Source organism: Salmo trutta, chromosome 37 (assembly GCF_901001165.1).
Source record: "Salmo trutta chromosome 37, fSalTru1.1, whole genome shotgun sequence".
Classification (NCBI taxonomy): domain Eukaryota; kingdom Metazoa; phylum Chordata; class Actinopteri; order Salmoniformes; family Salmonidae; genus Salmo; species Salmo trutta.
In genome coordinates, this window is record NC_042993.1 from 31,362,499 (window position 1) to 31,389,242 (window position 26,744).

The following is a 26,744-nucleotide window of genomic DNA, read 5'->3' on the forward strand; positions in this document are numbered from 1 at the left end:
CATTAGTAGCCTATAATAAAAACATTAGTAGCGTAGGCCTTAGCCTATAAATAAAAGCCTATTTCTCTTAAAGATACCTATTAATTACATTGTTGTATTGTGATCCAGTGAGTTCTCATGTTGCGTGATCATTCAAGTATGATAATTGCATATACTGCAGGTACAGTACATTAGAAGTAGGTTATTTGAAGTGTACAGTACAATACAGCGCAGTACAATACAGGGCAGGACAGCTTTATAAACTGGGGCAAGTCTTTCATGTGTGATTATGTGGCCCCCCTCCGTACACACACACACATACACACACAGTGAGAAACCACAGTGAGAATTATGCTCACCTGCATTGAGGAAGTAGGTGGATGTTAGCATGTGCACCATTGGATGTTAGCATGTGCACCACTGAGCAGATTTTGTCATATCAGATTTGATATAGTGCACTAGACTAGGCTAATACATCTCACTTTCTAAACTCATGGGACAGACACTTTTCCCTCTAAAATGCGTGTATGCATCATATTACTGACTGTCGGGCACTTTCACATAAAAAATGTATCACCTTAATAATAAATGAAACCTCTCAGAGATTGATTTATGAAAAACGTGACCCAGCATTTTCCATTTCCAAAAACAAGTAAAAAAAAAAGTCGATGTTTTTTATTTTTTATTTTTGTTGTCATGCTTTTTCATTCTGTATCATTTTGGCAATTTGCTTACCTGGTTAAATAGGCCATTAAATTATATGGAGATAATACTATAAGACAATGTATACTTCATAATCTTGGATATTAAAACGAATGAATATTTGAACAGTTATGCTAATGTAACTGTAGGTAGACCGACTGCTGTGTTCAGGTTACACGCTTTGTGTCTGGAGAACCTGCATCATGCGTTATTGTGTCGCTCTGGCTTAGTAACACAAGACAAAGTATTTTATCAACTGGTTATCATTTTAATTCAAGGTCTCCTCTATCTCTTCCTTCATAGACAGGTGTGCGGACGACCGACTAGGGCTAGACCTCGTTTTTAAAATGATGGAGCCGTATAGTTTCGCTGAGTGCTTGGAATATGCAAAGGCTTTTCTCCTGTACATCTCTCCCTTCCACATAGATATCATTAGCAGAGTGGACAGCACTACCCCGCCCAGCGTCAGTAGACAAAGCCCCGCTATCACGCATCTATCCAGGTGTGCCCCTACCCTGGCACTTTCGATTTCAAGCCTCTCCATCTCCCTCGCGGACACACTCTCCGGGTCCACTTTGACCTCGCGAGGGACTGCATAGGATATAATCACTAACGAGATCCCAGTGACTAGGAAAGTGACCGCGCTTATAAAACCGTAATCTACAGATGCCCCCGAACTTTCGGATGCGAGATCATCATCTGACATTAGGGAGAGCTCATGCAATCCCTCGGGCCGAATGTCGCTCGCACAGTCATTAGGCCTACACCAGGATTTGTGGATACTTTCCCCACTTTTCCCAGGGTTTGCCAGGCGCAAATTCACATTCTCGTCGACATAGGTGAAAGATGTCTCTGATTCCTCGTCGCAGCACACTCTGACCTTCTCCACCGCAGGGTGACCGTGTTTGAAATGCGGACCTCCGTTAAGGGGAACCGTCCTTGGTGCTGAATTACACAGTCCTTTGCAGACCGGAGCTGAGATAGAGAGCGCCCCTCCGGCTAAACTGCTCGCTTTAGGAACATGAACCGGATTGGAAGGCCAGTCAAGGACGCAGGGAGGATCGGGTTGTCTGCCTCTTCCTTCATCTATATAAAGAAGCTCTACAGAAGCCATTCGATTCTTTCCACTGGTTCACTTCAATTATTTCCCCACGGCGTTCTGAGTCCGCAGCATCCCTGATGAGAAATAATTGACAAAGCAGATGTCACATAGGGCCTGATTATTAAAAACTATCAAATTATTTCATTAGGAAAACAGCAGCCACCTGTGCGTAATTTTTGGCGCTTCAAGCGCATTTTGGGCAAGTATGCTCATGATGTTATCAGAAATACTTAGCCTAAAAATGTACAATTGTTTGGGTTTAAGTAATTTGCTCCACGTATACAAAGCGATTAAAGTGACAGATTAGCAGTATCCAATTAGTGTGCAATCCCCTTAAACCCGATTATCTGTAATTATTTTTCAAACATAATGTATATCATATTATGGAAGAACACCCCCTTCACTATACCTAGTCATGAGAAGTGTACATAACTGTATCATAGGGAACATACAACTTCCAATAATAGGCTGTTATGGAGATAAATCATTTCAGTAGGCTGCTTTGTGCGGGAAATGGGATGGGTTTGAAGTAGATAAAAGGCTTTCCACGCCTTGCGTGTTGAAGATGAATCAAATAACGTGATCGTTTTTGCGATGTGTATTTGGAGCATGCATAGTCTTCCCTATAGCCACAGTGCATCTGCTTAGTGCGCTCAGCTAATATAAACGACTGTATTTCAGGAAATAAATCATATAAAAGCACTTACTTCTTTAGAATTCATTATGTCGAATTGTCTTCATATGCCAGAATACTTTGTATAGCGGAATCATAAAAGATCGAGGACTAAATGCCTTTAACGAAACTGAAAACGTAGCCTCGAGTCCTCGTCTGCTTGAGAGGAAAGATTTTCGCTGTAGTCCCTCCCTCTCACGCAAGGTTTAAGCTGCCTCGCTATGGTGCTGAAATGAGCTGGCTAGCCCGGGTACCCTTGAACAGACGCAGATTACATCGGTGTGCATTCAAATAAACACACACCAGAGAGGATTTCATTCTTATGGACCTCTGCATTTGAAGTCCATATAGACTTGTATAAAAAAATTATATTTTGCCCCTAAAGTATCAACCTTATGGAAATTCGATATCGTTTATTTGATCAAATGTCAATGAACGTTACTAGAGCTGTGTTAATAATCTTCTCAAGATGTGTACTTCGTGTAGATGCTTGTTTGCATCAAGTGAAAACATGCATAGGCCTAAACCAATAGCCAGTTTACAGTGAATTGTCAACTGATCCACATGGGAGAAAAGGAAAGGGGGATACCTAGTCAATTGTACAACTGAACAGTTTCAACTGAAATGTCTTCCGCAATTAACCTAACCCCTCTGAATCAGAGAGACGCGGGTGGCTGCCTTAATCGACGTCCACGTCATCGGCGCCAGGGGAGCAGTAGTTGTTGGGGGTTAACTGCCTTGCTCAGGGGCAGAATGACAGATTTTTACATTGTTGACTCGGTGATTCTCGATCCAGTAACCTTTCGTTATTGACCCAACAATCTGTGCCCTGGCCCCATGGAAGATTAGTGGTCACTATGTCAAAGGCATAATTTAATCCATGTTTAATCTAGAGAGCTAGCCCTGAAAATATTAGTACATGTCATTGATTCATTGATTCATTCGCATATTATGAGTCCATCTTCATCTTTGTAAAGCTTTAAAGCAATCCAAAAGATACAGTACAATGATTTTTCTGAATGGCAACACTTTGCATTTCAATTGATGCCATTGTCACCTCCACCCGCATATTTGTTAGTATAACCCTATCCCTTTACGCAGCTGTGTCCCATGCACCACAATTCAAAGCTATTGAGGCCATGCAAATATCAAGAGAGCCAACTATACATTCCAGAGCACAAACAGACAACAGCATCAGACAGAATTGCCCAGTCACACGCTGCCAGCAGCAGACCAGAAGCAGTACAGGGTGAAGGACTTTGGCCCATGGCCCAATAAGCTACCGTTTAACAGATGAGGCTGGAGGAGAGAGGAGAGAGAGGAGTGAAAGTGATTCATCTAGACAGTTGTTAGAGCAGAGCTTGGGAAGCAATACTGCCCAGTCATGGCTTGATGTATCATGACCCTGCATTATGAGAATGACCAGGCTGCTGTCTATTCCAAGTAGAAACAGAGCTGATACAGTATATGACTGTGTACTTATCTAAGACTTACAGACCATCAGTTGTTGTCTGCTACAACTGACCTGCATGCGGTAAAGACAGCAACCCTGAGGCCAGTGCATCTTCATAGAGTGTCTCATGCCGCTGTCACATCCAAAGGTAGAATGGGCTGTAGATTATATACATGGATAGGCCACTCCTTGTGCGTTACCTTCAGGGGATAACACATTTAGATTCAGAAAACGTTCATGTCCTCAAAGAGGCAATTCCTTTTGCTGCAATCACAATAAAGACAAAGTAACATATTAACAAAACAACATCAAAATAGGAAAGGATATCTACAAGCAAGTATGCTGGATGTACCAAGAATATGCATGGACTATAACAATCTTGACGCTTTTTATAAAACACCATACTTATTATTGCAAAATAGATGGGTTGTGGTATTTAGTTATCTGTTATGGTACGGAGGTGCGGGCATTGTACTGTACTTAAATAGAACATAAACCCTAAGTCTAAAACCTAAGCACTAAACATTAACCAGCTAATGTAAACAGTAAACAGTCTCCCACTGTACATGCCCATGTCATGTGATGATATATGATTAGATTCATCTATTTGACTTATTTCAATTACATTTATGAGCAATTCCAAGTGTACGGAAGGAAATATGACCGAGCATCAGCCTCTGGGCATCTAAAGGCCAATGCTTGCTGGATTAATAATAAGCAGGTGGCTCAGTGGCGTATGCCTTAGAGATTGTTTTGGAGAGTTGGCACGCAAACCCTAGCTGCATTTGAAATGTTTTGACACCGTCTTTCAGGGGAGGACAAGGCAGGGTGGCTAGAGCATTCCGAGAACATAAAATGACCTCGGGGACTCTATTAGAGAAAGAAAAGGACAGAGTATAATAGAGCGATAGAGAGTAGTAGAGAGAAATGAAAGACAGGACTAAATGGTTGGGCACCCGAGAGCGGATGTAGAGGTTGATAAGAGTTAGACAGGCTCATAAAATATTCAGTAGTTGGCACTGAAGGTTCATTGAATGGTTGTCCTAATTGGACCAAGGTCTTGCCCTGACATGGATTCTATGGGTTATGTTGTAACTTCTCACAATGTAGTGCTGTTTTCTCCCATTTGAATATCAATCAGATTTTTTTTTAGGCCTTTCAGAAGGAATACACCTCAAAAGATGGAAGCAAAAACAAGAAGGCAAGGCTGTGTGTGTGTGTGTGCCCCAGATTGGCAGATTAAAGAAGACATTCATCTTTTGATGAAAAGATAATTAGATAAAAAACGTTTTTTTCAACAATCATTAACTCATGCTGCTCATTCGATTAAACTTCTAGGCAGGGATAATTGATTATTATTTTCTGTCTACCCGCACTCTCTGCATTATAATTAATTTAATGCTATCAACTAAGGCCTCTACCATAGCGTGGCTTGCTTTGCATACTAATTTATCCGGTAGCTATTTTGTGCAATTCTACGACTTGCCCCTAAATGTCTATGCAACTGAAATATTAGTCCTATCTCTTTGTGACATTTAGACAATTTTACTGTATCTATTTATGACATTATTACACCATACAGTTGAAAATCTGGTTTTAGAGTGAGCAATATTTACTATTATTGTGATCAAACCACGTCATGGGGATTTAGTGTTAGGTCATACAAACAGCTCTTTGGTGTTTTTGTATGCAGAGCATACTTTTTCACGAAAGCTGTTTATTATGGAAAACACACAGGTTTGAAGCAGGGATAGGTTTTGTTCATTAGTCAAATGAAATAAGCTTGACTTCAGGCCAAATGTCATTCGTTTTCGGGGACGAAACAAGCCAAACCTTGAGAAGTAACCACGGCAAATATATTAAAAAAAAAACAACCTTTATTTTTTTGTTGTGAAGTTTAGCTTGAAAGTTAAATTAGAAAAGGAATGTTCTCACAAAAGGCTTTGTAATAAATAATTCATGGCATTAGCATAAAATATAATTACATCACAGTCAAAGCTTTTATGAAATAGATATTCATAAATGAATGGACTCCTACCTGACAACCCTGCCATAACTTAGTCAGATACACATTCACATTTCAGTTTAAGATGGATGACAATGGGGCGGCAGGTAGCCTAGTGGTTAGAGCATTGGGCTAGCAACCGAAAGGTTGCAAGTTCAAATCCCTGACCTGTGAAGGTACAAATCTGTCGTTCTGCCCCTGAACAAGGCAGTTAACCCACTGTTCCTAGGCTGTCATTGAAAATAAGATATTTTTCATAACTGACTTGCCTGGTAATAAAAAAATAATTAATCACAGTCAGTCAACTATCACCCCCAACATTTTAATTATATTTCAGACTACTCGCTCAGCAAACACACCCAAGAGATTATTTAGCCTAAAGCCACCCTCCTGAGAGACTGCAGCAGTTCAAAAATTGAACAATGTTTCGTGATAATAGAGGAAACTTGTCCACATGGTGAGTAACAAAGGAAACAAAAGCAGTGTTTACCTCTTCTTCTATAATATAACATTACCATTTTGCAAGAGTGCAGTTGAATTGATACCAAAACAGTTTGGCGATTCAATTGACAGTTTGACTGTTTTTAAAATTACACTGACTGTATAAAGCATTAGAATATTGAGTTGTACCCCCTTTCGCCCTCAAAACAGCCCCAATTCTCCTGGGCATGGACTACAAGGTGTCGAAAGCATTCTACAAGGCTTCTGGCCCACGTTGACTCCAAGTTGACTCGATTCCCTTCGGGTGGTGGACCATTCTTGTTACACGCGGGAAACTGTTGAGCGTGAAAAACCCACAGCGTTACAGTGGTGGGGCAGTGGTGAGTGATGAATGAATTTTCGTAATTATCCCCCTTGAGTATAATTGGGTCTGTTAAGAGTCCTAATTCCATGTTGTGTTTCATATTCCTTTAGACATTCCTTGACCAAAACAAAAGCACACAATTGTGGTGGATGCATTTCCCCAAGTCCCTCTATTTGTAATTTGTCCAGAAGATGGCAGTGAAAGGCCATTCTAATAATACTTGTGAGTACCTGCACAATCACGCCGATATGATTATGAGAACACTCCACTGATCAAGTCACATTTGTTTTGTGAGCGGTGTCCATGACTATTATTTAGAAGGTGTGGTATATTCATATATGAACTATAACTATTTTCTTACTGAATCATGTTTAAATGTCCAATCACAGTGAGGTTTTACAATGGGATATTTTTATTGGCCGTTTGCACATGAATTGTTATTTTTTGCTGTAACAGCACCCAGGACATACTGGAAACAACAAGTAGACAGACTGGAAACAAGTACCTTTCTCCAGGTCACAACAGCCGTAACCTGACATATTGATTCCAGTAACCCTTTGATTGAGTTAAATAAAGGTTAAATAAATAAATACAAATGAATTGACGTCAACCCAGAGATTTATCACATCATCAGCCTTGGGAGTCGAGGCCCCAAATCAACCCTTCAATATGTATCGATAACATATTAGACTGAGGTCATTTTGAACCCCTATAGTGAAGGTATTGTGCTTAGGGTGTCCAACTGTAATTACACGTCTCTCTCCATCTGTACTTTGGAAAATGTGTGATCTTAACCTCCTGAACTCTGCCTGTGAGGACGGATACACTATATACATATTCTGCTACATCACTAATATATTTATCCCGCTACTGACATGGTATGGGTCGATAGAGCCATGACAATAAAGTAATGACACACAGGAGCAGATGGGTCACAGCAGACAAGACCGTTTATTAATTCATGCATTATCAGCGTTCACTGTTTCAGCCATTCAACACAGATGCACTCTTGAACTTTATATATAACTTCAGCCAGTAGTTTTGACAGTGGTGCTCACAAGCCAAAACGGGTTTCCCGTTTTTTTTGTGTACTACTTCATCCAATTGTGTACTACCGCATCCATTTTGTGTCATATGTTACGAATTTGTATGATAGGCTATGTTATAAATCCAATTCATGAAATATGTTACACATTTATTGTGCTTAAAACCCCCTAGAGTCGATTGATGAACCGGTGCGTCAATCTCGCTAACATAATACAAAAATCCCCATCAAAATCTGTCAATTTAAACTAGCACTGTGGCACTTCCACATCTGTGGTGAAAGGTGGCAGAGCTAGAGCGGTGTTTGTCAGACCATGACACAAAACTTCTGTAGCGTCTGAACGGTTTGACTTATAAACTATTATGACCACTCTGTGGAAAGGGGAGACTCTCACGAACACAAGTACTGGTTAAAAAAAATTAACGGAAGTATTACGGCAGTTTTGTACCTGCCCAAAAAAGGAGTTGAATATGTAAAAGAGTGTGCAAAGCTGTCATCAAGGCAAAGGGTGGCTACTTTGAAGAATCTCAAATATATAATATATTTAGATTTATTTAACACTTTTTTGGTTACTAAATGATTCCATATGTGTTATTTCATAGTTCTGATGTCTTCTCTATTATTCTACAATGTAAAAATAAAGAAAAATGCTGGAATGATTAGGTGTGTCCAAACTTTTGACTGGTACTGTACATTTTAGTCATTTAGACACTGTGATTCAAAATTACACTTTGGTTCGTTCAACCTATTCAATTTGCCTGAAATCAAATACCGAATTTGACAGATCAATGTGATTTAAAAAAATTGAATTGATGCTTCTCAATTGCTTACAACACTTAATGCGCATTCACCTTGCATAGCGATGGGTGCAATGTAGTGGCGGTAGTCTATCATAAGAGTTGGAGGCGTGGCCTAATGGGGCGTGGTTTTCACTTTGTAATTTTGGGCCACCCGTGACAGTGAATGTAATTTCAGGTATTGAGTTTTTAAAAAAAAATTTATATGATTATATGTTCACTGCCAGCACTGACTCAAATGATATCTGCTTAAGTTCTGTGATACTAAAAAGCCTGGAAAGGTTTCTGTTGATGTAATGGCCACCATTTGGTTACAATATTCTAATCAGTTAATGTGAAAGTATTATGTAAAGAAAGTGTTTGGAGTCATTTATTCATGCAAATGGAACCAACTTAATATCTTCATTAAGAGGAAATGGATTTCATTGCGTGTAACCCAATTGAAAATGTGGATAGGTTATTCCAAAGTTAAATATCCACTTGGTAAAACATGAAAAAATGGGTTTTATATATATTAGTTTGTATAGATGTAACTTTTTTAGGTTAAACCAGAAAGCCAAAGTAAGTTCAGTGCTGGCTGGCTTGCCACTGAACCTAAGCAGGGTTGCCCCCAGGGCAGTAATTGGGGACATTGCCCTGTGTAGGGTGCTGTCTTTCGGATGGCACGTTAAACGGGTGTCCTGATTCTCACTAAAGATCCCATGGCGCTTATCGTAAGACTAGGGGTGTTAACCCCAGTGTCCTGGCTAAATTCACAATCTGGCCGTCATACCATCACGGCCACCTAATCATCCCCAGCTTCCAATTGGCTCTTTCATCTCCCCTGTAACTATTCCCCAGGTCTTTACTGTAAATGAGAATGTGTTCTCAGTCAACTTACCTGGTAAAATAAGGATTAAAGAAAAAAACATTCTCTGAATGTTCTGTTGAGCCCGACATTAAATAGAACCACATGAAATCTGCAGGAAAAGTTTATGTTGAAGTACTGAAATTCCCACTGAAGAACATTGTTTCTGAACTATTTGAGAACATTCCCAATGTCAAACCAGTTCGAGAACTTTCCTAGAACATTACCAACATTTGAATGAAATGTAACCATGTTTTAACTTTTATGAAAAGTTCTGTTAAAGTAATGAAATACCAATATATAATTTTTTGGGTCAAGTTCCATAAACGTGCTGATAATGCGCCTAAGCCAAGCAACTATCCTGCACCGTTCCCGGAAAGTGTTGGGATGGTTTAATGCAAAATGACCATAGGACAACCATGCTCTCACCAAGCTCTATGAAATATATAGTTCTCAGAACGTTATGTGCTAGCTGGGAGGTCAATGCATGTAAGAGAAAGACACAACACGTGTGATGTCATGATGTCCAAACAAGACTTTCAGATAACCAATACATCTGAAATGTCAAATTTGAGTAGGATTTTACAAATGTACAACTTGAAATATAGGTTTGGTAATAATCAAATACAACAGTTGGCATTGAATCATATATTTGGTTAATATATTTGGTTTCACACAAACGTAGTTTTCTAAAATTGAGAAACCCTAACTCATGTATTGTTTTAGGCTTTATCCAAATAGTTCATTTTTACTGTGTACATGTTTTAAGTCCATTGTTAAAATTCACGTCCCTGCTCTATCATGCATGCATACACTGCTTTTCTGTTGGCTGCAACCACACTACCAGAACAGCTGGTAGAGTGTGGAGCCACAGTCAAAACGCTCTTTGGAGCTCTGTGCGTAATGAGAAGGCTGTCTTCTCAGACTTCAGCAGCGCACGACGTCACACCTCTTTACTTTACCTCTTTGCTTTTACTGGCAGTTTGCCTAACTTCGTGCATAAAGAGGACTAAAACATGGGTAAACAGCATCAACATCCAAACCTGGTCTTCGTATTAATCGAATATATTTTGCTCGATTTTATATGATATATCGCTTTCATAACCTCATGAAATTAGTTAACTTTTATTTTGGATAAGTAATACAAAATACTTTATTGAATAATGACTTGGTTTTGGAACTAATATATATATTTTTTAAGGGAACTCTCTTGAGGCTATTTTAAATGTAAAGTCTATGTCTGAAATGAATTACTCCTCCAAGTGAAGTGTACAGAACTAAACCATGGAAAATGTTACTTTAAATCCAGATAACCAGACGCTTGGTCCATGGACTGATTATAGCATGGAATACAAAGTGGTCAGCATATTTTTTGTGATCCTCATCTGTGGGATAGGAATGGTTGGAAACGTTATGGTGATACTAGTTGTTCTTACAACCAAACACATGCGGACACCCACCAACTGTTACCTGGTGAGTTTGGCGGTGGCCGACCTGATGGTTCTGACTGCTGCGGGACTGCCGAATATTACAGAGAGTTTGTATGGAGGAGGCTGGGTGTACGGATACATCGGGTGCCTTAGCATAACTTATTTCCAGTACTTGGGCATCAACGCGTCTTCATGCTCCATCACCGCTTTCACCATTGAGCGGTACATAGCCATCTGCCACCCCATAAAAGCGCAGTTTATGTGCACTCTGTCAAGAGCAAAGAAAATCATACTGGTCGTTTGGGCTTTTACCTCGCTCTACTGCGCCTTGTGGTTTTATCTGTCTGACACGAAAGAGTTGATTTACGACAATATTACCTTGGTCTCATGCGAATACAAAGTGTCAAGAAATCTTTACCTGCCAATCTACTTCACTGACTTTGCCGTGTTCTATGTGGTGCCTCTCATGCTAGCCACTGTTCTGTATGGATTTATCGCCAGAATTCTTTTCCTTAACCCATTGCCGGCAGACCCCAAGGAAAATACTAAAAAGTGGAAAAAAGAATCATGCCAAGGAAATAGGATGATGAGCACCAACAATTCATCCTGTAGCACAACTGCCCGCTCTCGCAGGCAGGTAAGTTGCCACTATTGTTTTAAAGTTTGTTATCTTATAAAGGTGTATCTACAGTGTAATAACTACAGTGTGTTTGTGTGTGACTCCAGTATAATTAGATTAGGAATTCAACAGTTTTATAATTGCACTGGTATGATATGTCGTGAAGTTGGGGTGTTCAACCCAAGAATATACTGTACTCTCTTACAAAAATTGCTTCCAAAAGGGTTCTTCGGCTGTCCCCATAGGAGAACCCATTTTGGTTCAAGGTAAGAAGCCTTTTGGGTTCCATGTAGAACACTGTGTGGAAAGGTTTCTACCTCAAACCAAAAAGGGTTCTTCAAAGGGTTATTTTATGGGGACAGCCGAATAACCCTTTTAGGTTATAGATAATTAAGACCTTTTTTTTCTAAGAGTGCATGATAACATCCTAGAGAAGTGAACATTTGCCCTCTGGGCACAGATGTCAATTCAACGTCTATTCCACATCTATTCCACGTTAGTTCAACGTCATTTCATTGAAACGACGTAGAAACAACGTTGATTCAACCAGTGGGTAGTCATTGTAACACGAGCAAGTCAACATGCAACAAACCGCATTAGTATAGACTCATAAAGCCTCACCACCATGCTGACAGCACACGTCACTGAATAATGTAGTTTGTAACACATATAGAGCATACACAGCACCTGAGACTGAGCATGCGAATGGGAGGGGTGTGAGTTTATCTGAAGGAGTGGACTATCAAGTATTGCGGTGCCAGCAGCATGTTATGGGAATGCTTGTCACCAGCAGGGACTGGAGACAGAGTACCGCAAAATAAATACTGGGGTACGTGTACACCATACCTGTTGAAAATGAGTCAACACAATATTTAAAACGAAGATGCCAAGAAACCTGTAGGATATTACACTATTATTTGTCGTTAACGCATGTCACCCTCATGAAAATTAGTGAATGGACTAGAAAACTTGTAGAATACGCCTCAAAATGTGATGTGGTTCGACGATAACAGTGACATTTTGTGAAGGCAGAGATGAGTGGCCGAGAAGGAGATGCGACTGGACAGTGAACTCAGTTTACAAGTGTAGGCCTAATGAATGACAATCACAGAATGTAATTCCTTACACTTTTTTGCTGATTTGTAACCGATGTCTCTTTTCATTCATCAAATGGCCGCTGCACAGTGCACTGTATGGATGTGGGAATTATTTTAGAGTGGACTAGCATGCTGACCACACCGCTCGCGTCGCGTGCGCGAGCGATGCAAAATCAATGTACACATACATGTTATTCAATCATTACACCCATACTGCTCGTGCGCGACAGTGGATTGGTTCTATTTGTGATGCTCAACGCGCTGCAAGTCCTGCCTCTCAAATGTCCTAATTGGTTTTTAGAAGCATATACCCACGTACCATCTCCTCATTGGTTTTTAGAAGCATATACCCACGTACCATCTCCTCATTGGTTTTTAGGAGCATATACCCACGTACCATCTCCTCATTGGTTTTTAGAAGCATATACCCACGTACCATCTCCTCATTGGTTTTTAGAAGCATATACCCACGTACCATCTCCTCATTGGTTTTTAGAAGCATATACCCACGTACCATCTCCTCATTGGTTTTTAGAAGCATATACCCACGTACCATCTCCTCATTGGTTTTTAGAAGCATATACCCACGTACCATCTCCTCATTGGTTTTTAGAAGCATATACCCACGTACCATCTCCTCATTGGTTTTTAGAAGCATATACCCACGTACCATCTCCTCATTGGTTTTTAGGAGCATATACCCACGTACCATCTCCTCATTGGTTTTTAGAAGCATATACCCACGTACCATCTCCTCATTGGTTTTTAGAAGCATATACCCACGTACCATCTCCTCATTGGTTTTTAGAAGCATTTACCCACATACCATCTCCTCATTGGTTTTTAGAAGCATATACCCACGTACCATCTCCTCATTGGTTTTTAGGAGCATATTCCCACGTGGGTGATTGAAAGATGAACTGACATCCACACTCCAGTCGGTTGTAGTAATGTACCGTAAAGTTGGTTGCCGACCGCCATATTAAGTCCAAAGAAGAAAAAGAAGCCTGTAGGAAGGAGGAGAGATGACGAGAAACAAATTCGGTTTACTGTTTTATCTGTGGATTAATTGTCGGAGTAGAGGACCTTGTGCATTTCAGGTAAAATAGCAACCCAATGTTTATATCCCAGGACAAATTAGCCAGCACAGCAAGCTAGCTAGATAAATTACATAAATGTTTAATTATTTTCGAACTGTCCCCAAAATAATATTTCAACCTGTGTGTCCTAATGGCTTCTGGTGTGGGTGAACAAAATCTATGTGCGCGCGATGGCACACGTGGACGCACGCACGCGTCCGGTTTGGTCAGTATGTAACATGCGCAGGTTTCCAGGCTTACAGGAGCCCTTTGAAGTAATTGAAGTAATCAAATACACCCCCACCCCCCCCCCCCCAATGGCTTAGACTTTTAGAGGTTAATGTGGCATTAACATAACCAGTCATGATGTTTTCATCTGTTTGTCAAGCCATTGCCAAACTGTTAGGACACTACAGACGTTTCGTGAGAAGACCAATTTTTCGGGATGTTTCATGGTCAGACAAACATCGCTGTATCTCGCCCACCTTCCACCGCAGATGCGGAAGGCATCCACTACAGATGCGTAAGGCTGACATAGGCGGATGCGGTGGACTGAGATGCAGCCCATGCAAAAAAAACTCTAGATTAAACTGACAGAAAAAAAAAATCTCTAGATTAAACTGACAGATTTGTATGGGATTTAAAAAAAATGATGTTACTTAGATTGAGGTACGGGTGCATCAATAGACTCTTCGTTAAAAGGTAATGCATTAAAAAAGTTAAAAGGACACATTTTTACTATTAGGTCCACAGAGATCCTATTAATTGAATAGGGATTCTATATGTAATTCTACCTGTAAGAAATTAAATCTATAGTAATTTCACCCCTGATAAAAATGAAAGTTGCAAAGCCCAGGTAATAAATTAGAGGAAAACTGCCTCAGTCTTCTATTTTTCAGTGGGACAATTACACACATTTTAATGCCAAAGACACACCAGAATGGCTTTCCAAGAGATGTTAAGTGTTCCTGAGTGGTCCCGTCTCAGTCCTGAATGAAATTTGCGTGAAAATCTGAGACCAGGTTTGAATATTGCTGTCCATCAATGACTCCCAACCAAATTTACTGAGTGTAAGCAATTTTGACAAAAACCACAGATATTAGATGCTTCCACCAAGCATTAACTCTGGGGTGTGAAGACATACTCACTAAAGACATCTTAGATGTTTTATTTGTAATGAATTAGGTTACCTTGGTTGCACATCCTCAGCCTTGTCTGTACATGGACCAAGCCAGCCTTGGGCTCTTTCTGTCTCAGTGGCATAGACAAAAAAGACAGATGATGGACCTATGCTCACTGCTAGGTCATTTAGCAAAACAAGTCAGGATAAGGCTCTGACATAACACACGCATCTCTAACTGGCCTAGCGATGAATGGAAACCAGTGCAATCCATGCCACTTACCAGGGCCTGATGAATTACCTCAAAAGATCAAAATTGAATAAGGATAGTGGTCAGGAATCTTCCTCGAGTAATGATGATAGTCGCTCCCTAGCCCTATCCAATAAGAGACACATCACTGGTGTGAGACCTCACAACATAAATAAGTATGATAGAGTTTAATATAAACATGATCATATCATAATTATATTTGTAATTAAACTGCTCTCTAGGCTCTGTTGGTTTAGTCTTACAGATGCTGTTTTGTCCGTCTCTTCAGTCTGTGGTTGATATTAATTGTCAGAGGGTGCTCTCTGACCCATTTCAACCACTTTTCTTTGCATAGCAGGAACATAATTTTTTTCAGATTCGTGTCAAAATGTTTTTACAGCGGTCAAGCTGAATTCTATTCTTTCCCATGTCTTTTGATGAAAATGGCTGTTGATTTTCTTCCATGTGTTGTTGTCAGGTGACTAAGATGTTAGCTGTGGTGGTGGTACTCTTCGCCCTCCTTTGGATGCCCTACCGGACGCTGGTGGTGGTAAACTCCTTCCTGGACAAGGCTTACCTGGACCACTGGTTCCTACTCTTCTGCCGCATCTGCATCTACCTGAACAGCGCCGTCAACCCTGTCATCTACAACGCCATGTCTCAGAAGTTTCGCACCTCCTTCAAGAAGTTGTGTCACTGCGGTCCGCAGCGATTGGAGAAGCCGGCGTCTTACAGCGTGGCCCTGACCTACAGCGTCATCAAGGACACAACCAATGGGGAGAGCCCTGACCACTTTACTACCGAGATGGATGAGTTGGCCACGCCCACACCCAGTGACCAGTTCCTGCCCAGCACCAAGAGGATGTCATTCGAGGACCCCTCTCTGTCAGGCAGGGTTGCCCTTAGCACTCCCTGACGGAAAAAGTAAATCCATTCAGGCTCTAGTTTGTGAATTCTATTCTATAATTCATTTTTTTTGCAGAGGAATTGATTTAATATTTGAGCAGTACAACGGCAAACATTAAATACCAAAAATGTGTTGTTAATAGAGGAAGGAATGCTTAATTTCTTTACCTAGCATGGTGAAAATATATTCTCCCCTCTCTGTAGCCATCTTAGCACAAAGCACCCAATTATAGGCATTGTTTAAATCCGTCCTAACATTGTGTGACACACAGATTTAATTTGCGAGGTAATACTGCTTTCACTGCTTTCACATACTGAGCAACAGTTTCCATCTCTGTAAAGTGTTTTCCTACGAAGGAAAAATAACAAGGGAAAGATGTTATCCCTCTTTTTTATCTGGAGAAGTCTAGGCCAGGTACTCAGTGTGTGTGTGTGTGTGTGTGTGTGTGTGTGTGTGTGTGTGTGTGTGTGTGTGTGTGTGTGTGTGTGTGTGTGTGTGTGTGTGTGTGTGTGTGTGTGTGTGTGTGTGTGTGTGTTTAAAAGATAAGCTGTTATCCCTCTTTTTTACCTGCAGAGGTCTAGGCCAGGTACTCAGTGCGTGTGTGTGTATGTGTGTGTATGTGTGTGTGTGTGTGTGTGTGTGTGTGTGTGTGTGTGTGTGTGTGTGTGTGTGTGTGCGTGCGTGCGTGCGTGCGTGCGTGCGCGTGTGTGTGTGTGTGTGTGTGCGTGCGTGCGTGCGTGCTTGTGTGTGTTTAAAAGATAAGCTCACTCTAAGGGAGGAGTCAAACTGTCTGGCCTAAGTTGTTTGAACCATTCTGCTACTTTGCATGTTTGAAAACAGCATAGAGAGAATGTGATCACTGACCACATTTCAAAGGCAAAATTCAAAGGAGGCAGAGTATTAAAACCATATCTGCTCTAGGGGTGTAAATATCGCACATTGCTTTGAAACCTGCCTGTCAGGGAAATAGAGATGAGGTGGGATGAAATTTCTTTAAAGGTTACAGATGATGAAAAAGACTGATAGCAAAGCAATGACACTCCAGATCTTTCATCCGTTTGACTGCTCAATGCCATTTGACTTCATAGTAACCTTACTGGTTACTATAAATCAGGCTCACCTGATATGGAACGTTCTGCGGGGGCTAGTGTCAAAAATGTATAGTAACCTTATTGGCCAGAAGGTTCACCCGATATAGAACTTTCCACAGGGGCTAGTGTCAAAAAATGCAGCATGGTTAAACATCCTTCTGTACCCATAATGGACTACTGTGATGTGGATTCAATCAAAAAGAGTTGAAAGGCCCGGAGTCCATAATGAGAAAGATCTTTGATGACTCAGACACCTGGGTGGTTGATGGTTGTCTCTAGGTCAGGGGCCTGACATGACCAGACCAAACATTATGTTGACATCCGCAACAGCAGAGACTGATGGTAGCATTTAAAAATTCTTCACATTTTCAAACAGTCCATTTATATTTTCCAACAGGGCTATACATTTGGGTGAGGTTTTTTCTCACCTGAGAATCCTCGTTTCACTGCCAAAAATAAAATTAAACCATCTAGTGTTCAGCGAAATAACAACACAATGTCAAATACAGGTAGCCTAGTCAAATATTTAACATCCAATCACATTAAACGTTACTCTATCGCGGGAATTCCACTAACGGTCTGTATGTAGCCAAACGTAGCTGCTGCTCATTCCGTTTGTTCGAAAATGGATCAATAGTTACAAAAAGTAAGGCCGCGTCCATAGAGACACATACCAACTCTACTGGTAGTGCTGTTACTACCAGCAGTACAACACCTGCACCTGTCGACTACACAAGTTGTTCTGCTTCCACGAGCACATCCAATGTTAACATCAGTAATTCTACATTTGTTGTTAGACCAGCTAGCATGGACACTGACAGTTGTGAATCTGATGCAGCCGAAGAGCTACTGCCCCCTTACCCGGGAAAGCACCGAACAACAGACAGGGACATTGGACCATCGAAGAGACACAAATATGATGAGAGCTACACTTATATTGGGAGTAGTGCCTTTCCTCAGCCACAGTGTGTTATATGTGCAAAAGTACTATCTCACAACTCAATGAAACCTTCACTCTTGCGCAGACATTTAGAAACAAAACATGCCAATTTGAAAAATAACCTACAGGAGTTTTTTGAGCGAGAATTAAGACGACTTTCGAGTAGTAAGACATGTATAAAAGCAACAGATATCATAAACAACAGATACCGTCTTATATGGTGAAATACCGAGGGGCTAGGACAGGCGAGCCACATACTATCGTGGACGACTTAATTCTACCTGCTGCTGCGGATCTGTCTGGGACAATGCTGGGGGAAAAGGCCAAAAAAACGACACCTTCATCAAACAACACTGTTTCACAACGCATCAGTGACATGGCAGGAGATGTTTTGAAACAAGTACTGCTTCACAAACAAGCCAGCAAATTCTGTGCGTTACAGCTGGATGAGTCAACAGACGTGGCAGGCCTGGCACAGCTCCTGGAATATGTCCGTTACGTTTATGGAAACCAGGACAACAGGAGAGGATATTTTTAAAGTACTGGACAGCTTTGCGACATCAAATGGACGTGGTCAAGATGTGTTGGTATCTGTACTGATGCCGCAAAAGCCATGACAGGGAGACATAGTGGAGTGGTAACGCGCGTGCAAGCAGTTGCTCCCGACTCCACTTGGGTACACTGCAGCATCCACCGAGAGGCTGTTGCTGCCAAAGGAATGCCTGACAGCTTGAAAGATGTTTTGGACACTACAGTGAAAACGGTTAACTTTGTTAAAGCAATGCCCCTGAACTCTCGTGTATTTTCTGCACTATGCAATGATATGGGTAGCGACCATGTAACGTTTTTACAACATACAGAAGTGCGCTGGTTATCAAGGGGCAAAGTATTGACATGTTTTTTTAATTGAGAGGCGAGCTTAAAGTTTTCTTTTCTGATCGTAATTTTCACTTGTCTGACTGTTTACACGATGACGAGTTTTTCACACGACTGGCCTATCTGGCTGATGTTTTTTTCTCGCCTGAATGACCTGAATCTAGGATTACAGGGACCTTACGCAACTATATTCAATGTGCGGGACAAAATTGAGGCTATGATTAAGAAGTTGGAGCTCTTCTCTGTCTGCATTAACAAGGACAACACACAGATCTTTCCATCATTGTATGATTTTATGTGTGCAAATGAACTCAAGCTTACGGACAATGTCAAATGTGATATAGCAAAGCACCTGAGTGAGTTGGGTGCGCAATTACGCAGGTACTTTTCCGAAACGGCTGACACAAACAACTGGATTCGTTATCCCTTTCATGCCCTGCCTCCATTCCACTTACTGATATCTGAACAAGAGAGCCGTATCGAAATTGCAACAAGCGGTTCTGTGAAAATTTTATTTAATCAGAAGCCCCTGCCAGATTTCTGGATTGTGCTGCGCTCAGAGTATCCTGCCTTGGCAAATTGTGCTGTTAAGACACTGATGCCCTTTGCAACCACGTACCTATGTGAGAGTGGATTCTCGGCCCTCACTAGCATGAAAACTAAACACAGGCACAGAGTGTGTGTGGAAATGATTTAAGCCTGAGACTCTAATACAACCCAACATTGCAGAGTTATGTGCATCCTTTAAAGCACACCCTTCCCTTCTCATTAACCCGTGGTGAGTTATTCACAATTTTCGATTAACAAATAAAGTTTTATATGTAAGATGGATAAATAAAGAGCAAAAATATTGATTATTATTATATTATTATTTGTGCCCTGGTCCTGTAAGAGCTCTTTGTCACTTCCCACGAGCCGGGTTGTGACAAAAACTCACATTCATTCTTATGTTTAATAAATGTATCGTATGGTGTGTGTGTGTGGCAGGCTTACAATGATGGCAAAAACATCATTTGAGAGTGCGCTGACCCTGGTGCTAGAAGGGGTACGCAGCTGGAGGTTGAATGTTTGAAGGGGTATTGGACTATAAAAGGTTTGGGAACCACTGCCACAGAGCAAAGGCGAGATTAGAGGTTTCATCAATGCCAAAGTGTTCTACTTTGAAGATTTGAGGGAGGCTGGTGTGTCATGGTACAGCCATAAAGCATGGGCACAGGGTCAAAAAACAGAAAGATAAAGCATAAAAGGAACGCGCATTGATTGAATTTAGAATTCAAATCAGGAAAAAATATACAGTTCATTGTTGTTTTTTATATACTGATAAAACGCCCTCTCTGTCCCTTTTAGGATGCTGTAAAAATGCTTGCAATTGATTGTTCGGTGCCATGAGAAATGTTTGTTTTTCAATGTATGTTTCAGACCTGTTCTCAATTCATACCTTTGCACCTTTTAAATTGTCTGCCAGTAGAGCTATTTTGTGATAATGTAGTTTCTTTTGTTCCGTTTTATTGTTTGTTCCAATCAATGTACAGTATTTTGCTATGGAGCGATCAATGTGGAGCTACGCTGTTCTTCAGTTTCAAAGAAGGTATGTGCACTTTCATCTACTGTCCGCGCTGCACAGTTTCCACCATAAAAGGGAGTGGTGCAGCATGGACACTGTGGGAGTGGTGCACCATAACAGCGAGTTTGCAGCATGGACACTGTAAAACAAATGATGTTGTGGTGTGATTTCAAAAAAAGAAAGACATCTATGTACAGTATACAGTTTATCTTCACTCAGCAATGTTGTGTAACCTGGTCTCTCTTGCTGGCAGTTCTCTGCATTGTAAAAACTGCTCTTGTTGTTTGGATGGTTTGTGTTTTGTATTTTGTATTGTTATTTGTCTATAATAAATAAATTGATCACTGATCATGTCGCCTGTCAAATATTGATAATTACTCTCAGAATCCAGAGATTCATGTGTCATTATTTGTAGTTAGTCTCTGTTTATTTTGACACATCCTCACTGTTTTTTCATCAATTCCATTAGGATGCAATCAAAACATATGGTTACTTTTGCAACTTCGTCAAAACACTAATACGTAGTGATTAATCACGTAGTGATTTTATCCAGATGACTGCACAAATAAATACCACGAATTTGAACATATATGGCAGCTAACAATATGGCAGTTTCCATCTGTCCTTATCACAGCACATTCATTTGGAGTAATACATGGGATATTGGTGTGGAAAGCAACATTGAAAGCATCCATTTATTTTTAAAGGTGCGCCCAGGTGTTATGTAGTGCTCAAGTGTATTCTTCACACACACTACATTAAATAATGGAGAGCTGCGATGACAACTACATAGCAAATCATCAAAATGTTCTTCATAAATCGTCAATCGAGATACAGTATACTGAGAAATGAAATGGGATGACGGTATTGACCACATCAATCTTTAAACAGGTCCCCTGATTCAGCACTATTCGGAGGACCTGGAATAATCTGTCCCCCTGTGAGCAATGCACTCCATTTTTGGATAGTTGGATAGTCCCACTAGACCTGTCAATGTTATGGTATTTTAAAGTAAATAACCTTGCTCAAGCAGACATGAGGTTTACCAGACACATATTTCTTATTTTATTACCGTAAAAAGGATTGTTATGGTAGTAAATTTGCATAAACATGTTGGCAAATTCTTTGTCTACTAACTTAAAACTGCTTTGTTCTTTATAGAAGCTATAAAAGCAGCCTTCTCAGTAATAACTAGATGAGAAAGACAAGAATGAATGAAGGTTGAGGTGAAAGGAAGGCAAACAGAATACAGATAAATATATTAGCCAACCGCTATATCGTTCAATCACTCTATTTATTTTTTTCTCTCTCACTCTTTATTTTTCTCTCTCTCAAACGCACACACTCATACACATGCCCACACACACACACACGCACACGCACACACACACACACACACACACACACACACACACACACACACACACACACACACACACACACACACACACACACACACACACACACACACACACACACACACACACACACACACAAAGACTTTTCCAAAGCTGGGGTAGGTTGTTAGGATTAATACAGTCAGACGTGCCTCAAAGTTGTTTGGGAATGAATGTGTGCATAGCCTGTTAACAGGATAAACTGGTCCCAAGGACATTCCCATTGGTAAGGAGTTTGAGTATCCAGATTTTCCCACATTATATTCTTCTCTGACTCCAAGGTTGCTCACCCACACACCTGTCACCCTCTGGTAAAGCGCTCTGTAAATAACCAGCAAAATACCTGAATTACAATTTTCTCAATTCAATGATATTATTTCTACAGATATGCACAACATGGCCTTTTACAAACAGGTGGCTATTGTAGGATTTATGACGAGAAGGCGTAAGAAAAAAGGAATACAACTTACTAAATAAACAAATTAACACAATCTTCCAAAGTCATACCAAGGATCATGTAGTCAGTCATTTTTGTAACTAATTATTTTCAAAATTGCTTGTTAATCCACAATATGATGTTGCTCATACGTGCAGCAAGCAATATACAGTACCAGTCATAAGTTTGGACACACCTACTCCTTCAAGGGCATTTCTTTATTTGTACTATTTTCTATATTGTATAATAATAGTAAAGACATCAAAATGATGAAATAACATATGGAATAATGTACATGTGGTAACCAAAAAAGTGTTAAATAAATAAAAATGATTATTTTAGATATAAAAATGTTAAAAGTAGCCACCTTTTGCCTTGATGACAGCTTTGCACACTTAGCTTTGCTTCACCTGGAAAGCTTTTTCAACAGTCATGAACACTTGTTGGCTGCTTTTCCTTCACTCTGTGGTCCAACTCACTCCAAACCATCTCAATTGGGTTGAGGTTGGGTGATTGTGGAGGTCAGGTCATCTGATGCAGCACTCCATCACTCTCCTTCTTGGTCAAACAGCCCATACACAGCCTGGAGGGGTGTTTAATAAATCACAGACAGTGTCACCAGCAAAACACCCCCACACCATCACCATCACGTGCGGAGATCATCCATTCACCTACTCTGCATCTCACAAAGACAAAGGCGGTTGGAACTAAAAATCACAAATTTGGACTCATCAGACCAAAGGACAGATTTCCACCGGTCTAATGTCCATTGCTCGTGTTTCTTGGCCCAAGCAAGTCTCTTCTTCTTATTCTTCTTATCTTTGGGTCTTCCTTTCCTGTGGAATTCGTCATGAGAGACAGTTTCATCATAGCGCTTGATGGTTTTTGCGAGTGCACTTTAAGAAACGTTCAAAGTTCTTAAGATTTTCAGAATTCACTGACCTTCATATCTTAAAGTAATGATAGACTGTCATTTGTCTTTGCTTTTTTGAGCTGTTCTTGCCATAATATATAGACTTGGTATTTTACCAAATAGGGCTATCTTCTGTTTTCCACCCCTACCTTGTCACAACACAACTGATTGGCTCAAACGCATTAAGAAGGAAAGAAATTCCACAAATTAACTTTTAAAAAGGCACATCTGTTAATTGAAATGCATCCCAGGTGACTACCTCATAAAACTAGGCGAGACAATGCCAAGAGTGTGCAAATCTCTCATCAAGGAAAACTGTGGCTACTTTTAAGAATCTCATATTTAAAATGTATTTTGATTTGTTTAACACTTTTTTTCGACACACCTACTCATTCCAGGGTTTTTCTTTATTTGTACTATTTTATTCCATATGTGTTATTTCATAGTTTTGATGTATTCACTATTATTCTACAATGTAAAAAATATTAAAAATAAAGAAAAATCCTGGAATGAGTAGGTGTGTCCAAACTTTTGACTGGCACTGTATATATAAAAAGGTCTTGCATATCTTAATTTAATTCCACAATTAATGATTAATATGAGTGGTAATGTATGCATTTCATACAAAGTATTGCTACCAATAAACAATAGTGACCCGTCATTCAGGGCAGGTGTTTTGAGCTCTACATTTTTAGCAAAATAAAAATATAATTGGGGGCTTGCCTGTTTTACATGTTATTTTGGCATGAATACGTGTCACATATCAGTTTGCAAACAATGTAAAAAATATATATATAATTGAGTTAATAGAGCCACATACAAACATGGTCTCTTTTTTGCTTTCTTGAGTAAGGCAGCTCCATAATGTAGGTGTTTCAGCCTAGCTCAGTGCTTTCTGTGGTGGTGGGACAAGCCAGCAGAAAATACAGAGCGTTGTGCCGTAATTGGCCCAGTGTTCTGTCACTCATGGGGACACTACGTCATCGCCAAGTCTAAGGGTAGAGCTCGAGAATTCAAGCCCCTTGGGTGCTGCCATAGAGTTACATTAGAAGTGCCCATCCAAGGCACAAGGTCATAGGCCACAGATAAAATGATGTCAAATCATGTTATCACGTTAAACGAAATGCATGCTCTTTAACCGATCGCTGCCCGCACCCGACTAGCATCACTACTTTGGACGGTTCTGACTTAGAATATGTGGACAACTATAAATACCTAGGTGTCTGGCTAGACTGTAAACTCTCCTTCCAGACTCATATTAAGCATCTCCAATCCAAAATTAAATCTAGAATTGGCTTCCTATTTCACAACAAAGCCTCCTTTACTCATGCTGCCAAACCTCGTAAAACTGACTATCCTACCGATCCTTGACTTCGGCGATGTCATTTACAAAATAGCCTCCAACACTCTACTCAGCAAATTGGATGCAGTCTATCACAGTGCCATCCGTTTGTCACCAAAGCCCCATATACTACCCACCACTGCGGCCTGTATGCTCTCGTTGGCTGGTCCTTGCTACATATTCGTTGCCAAACCCACTGGCTCCAGGTCATCTATAAGCCTTTGCTAGGTAAAGCTCCGACTTATCGCAGCTCACTGGTCACCATATCAACACCCACCCGTAGCACGTGCTCCAGCAGGTATATTTCACTGGTCATCCCCATAGCCAATTCTTCCTTTGGCCGCCTTTACTTCCAGTTCTCTGCTGCCAATGACTGGAACGAATTGCAAAAATCACTGAAGTTGGAGACTTATATCTCCCTCACTAACTTTAAGCATCAGCTGTCAGAGCAGCTTACTGATCGCTGCAGCTGTACACAGCCCATCTGTAAATAGCCCATCCAACCAACTATCTACCTCATCCCATATTTGTTTTTGTTTTTCTGCTCTTTTGCACACCAGTATTGCTACTTGCACATCCTCATCTGCACATCTATCACTCCAGTGTTAATTGCTAAATTGTAATTACTTCGCCACTATGGCCTATTTATTGCCTTACATTTGCACACACTGTATAGAGATTTTTCTACTGTGTTATTGACTGTGTGTTTGTTAATCTCATGTGTAACTCTGTGTTGTTGTTTTTGTCGCACTGCTTTGCTTTATCTTGGCCAGGTCGCAGTTGTAAATGAGAACTTGGTCTCAACTCGCCTACCTGGTTAAATAACGGTGAATATAAATATATATATATATCTACAGTAGCTTTGATTGGACTGATCATGTCAACATCATACTTTCAAAATCTTAGCTAGCAGTCATCATCATGAATCAAGTCGACAATCTAGTTGCAAATCCTTTTCAATTATTGTCATATGAAGAGAAATAATGAGGAGAAATTATAGATAAAACGTATCGGTGCTCATCGGCCATTGGACATAAACATTACACAACAAGTTGGAAATCGCAAATTCAACAATGAGTGGTTTGGAAGGAATCAGTGGCTAACTGCAAGCATTGCAAAGCAATCATTAGCCTACTATTCAGTGGAGTGGCTGTGTGGTCCGAAGTCTAAGATTAAGGGTCTCTTTTCCTAGTTTAAAATGATAAACATTCATCATTGCGCTGTCAATGAAGCATGATTTGTGCCGCGCTCAAAACAACTGTTAACTCGGAACTGCAAAATCTGACTTTAGTGAGTTTAAGACAACTTGGAACTCGGGAAAAACGAGCCACAACTGGGAAAATAAGTTTTGAACTTTCATCCAACTCGGAATTGTAAATCAGGAACTCGGGCCTCTTTCTGGAGCTACGACCTGAAGATCACTGACATCATCAGCACCATAAATCCAGGCTCTGTTATCGTTTCTTCCCAAACCACAATGGGATATATTTCAAGTTTTGTCCTTTAGCAGACGCTCTTATCCAGAGTGACTTAAAGGAGGGTTAAGTGCCTTCCTCAAGGGAACAAGGACATATGTTTCATGTAGTTGGCTCAGGGATTCATACCAGCAACCTCTTGTTGACTGGACCAGCACTCCTAACCACTAGGCTACCTGCCGCTCTGGCATAAATAATTAGAGCTCTAGACAGCTCCATTTGACACCGTTAAATCAAGCCTGAGTGCTGCCACTATATGTACTTTATGAACAGGAGAGATCTTTTATTTATTGGATTTAGTACATTTAGACTGAACCTGCTGTACTGGGCTGTGATGTGCTGTAAAAGAGATATGGGGAGATAAAAGCTACTGTATGCTACTATAAAACATGTTATATTGTTTACAGCAGGGAGCAGCAATAAAAAGGCATTGTGGTAGGGGGAAGAAATGATAACGGAGCCATCTCATTAACACTCAGTGTTGTCTCTGCATGATAACAAGCTTGTTGTTCTGGGATCTGCTGGCGGTTAAGTGACATATCAATCTTGTAATTGTCAAAGAAGCCAAGTGGAGAATATGTCTTGCAAAGCAGCCAAATCAACGCTAAGACTGTGATGGAGTAGATGGAAATAGCCACCTGCTGATAATGTACATGGTGCAGACTGTGACTAAAGCTATAGAGAATCAGTGGAGGCTAATGTTACCGTCACCGTGCAAATCAAACGGTGAACACAAAGAACGAGAACGTGGCGTGAAAGAGGGCATGTAATCCCAGCTTGTTGCTCTCGGGCCCACATAG

At 40.5% G+C, this 26,744-nt stretch overlaps 2 protein-coding genes across 2 annotated transcripts; one reads left to right on the top strand and one right to left on the bottom strand.

Moving 5' to 3' along the window:
* Positions 1 to 648: 648 nt before the first annotated feature.
* Positions 649 to 2,641, bottom strand: LOC115177355 (transmembrane protein 74-like). Its single transcript, XM_029738053.1, has 2 exons — positions 2,491 to 2,641; positions 649 to 1,857 (listed from the first exon to the last, which is right to left on the bottom strand). The coding sequence occupies exon 2, from the start codon at positions 1,793 to 1,795 to the stop codon at positions 950 to 952; it is 846 nt and encodes a 281-aa protein (XP_029593913.1). The 5' UTR covers positions 1,796 to 1,857; positions 2,491 to 2,641; the 3' UTR covers positions 649 to 949.
* A 7,684-nt stretch (positions 2,642 to 10,325) lies between these two features.
* LOC115176845 (thyrotropin-releasing hormone receptor-like) lies at positions 10,326 to 16,344 on the top strand. The gene is made up of 2 exons (XM_029737178.1): positions 10,326 to 11,475; positions 15,482 to 16,344. The coding sequence occupies exons 1-2, from the start codon at positions 10,693 to 10,695 to the stop codon at positions 15,917 to 15,919; spliced, it is 1,221 nt and encodes a 406-aa protein (XP_029593038.1). The 5' UTR covers positions 10,326 to 10,692; the 3' UTR covers positions 15,920 to 16,344.
* Positions 16,345 to 26,744: the final 10,400 nt, after the last annotated feature.

Coding starts and splice junctions, on each gene's coding strand:
- LOC115177355 (XM_029738053.1), bottom strand. CDS start 1,795: ATGGCTTCTGTAGAGCTTCTTTATATAGATGAAGGAAGAGGCAGACAA.
- LOC115176845 (XM_029737178.1), top strand. CDS start 10,693: ATGGAAAATGTTACTTTAAATCCAGATAACCAGACGCTTGGTCCATGG. Junction 11,476..15,481: donor CTGCCCGCTCTCGCAGGCAG/GTAAGTTGCCAC, acceptor TGTTGTTGTCAG/GTGACTAAGATGTTAGCTGT.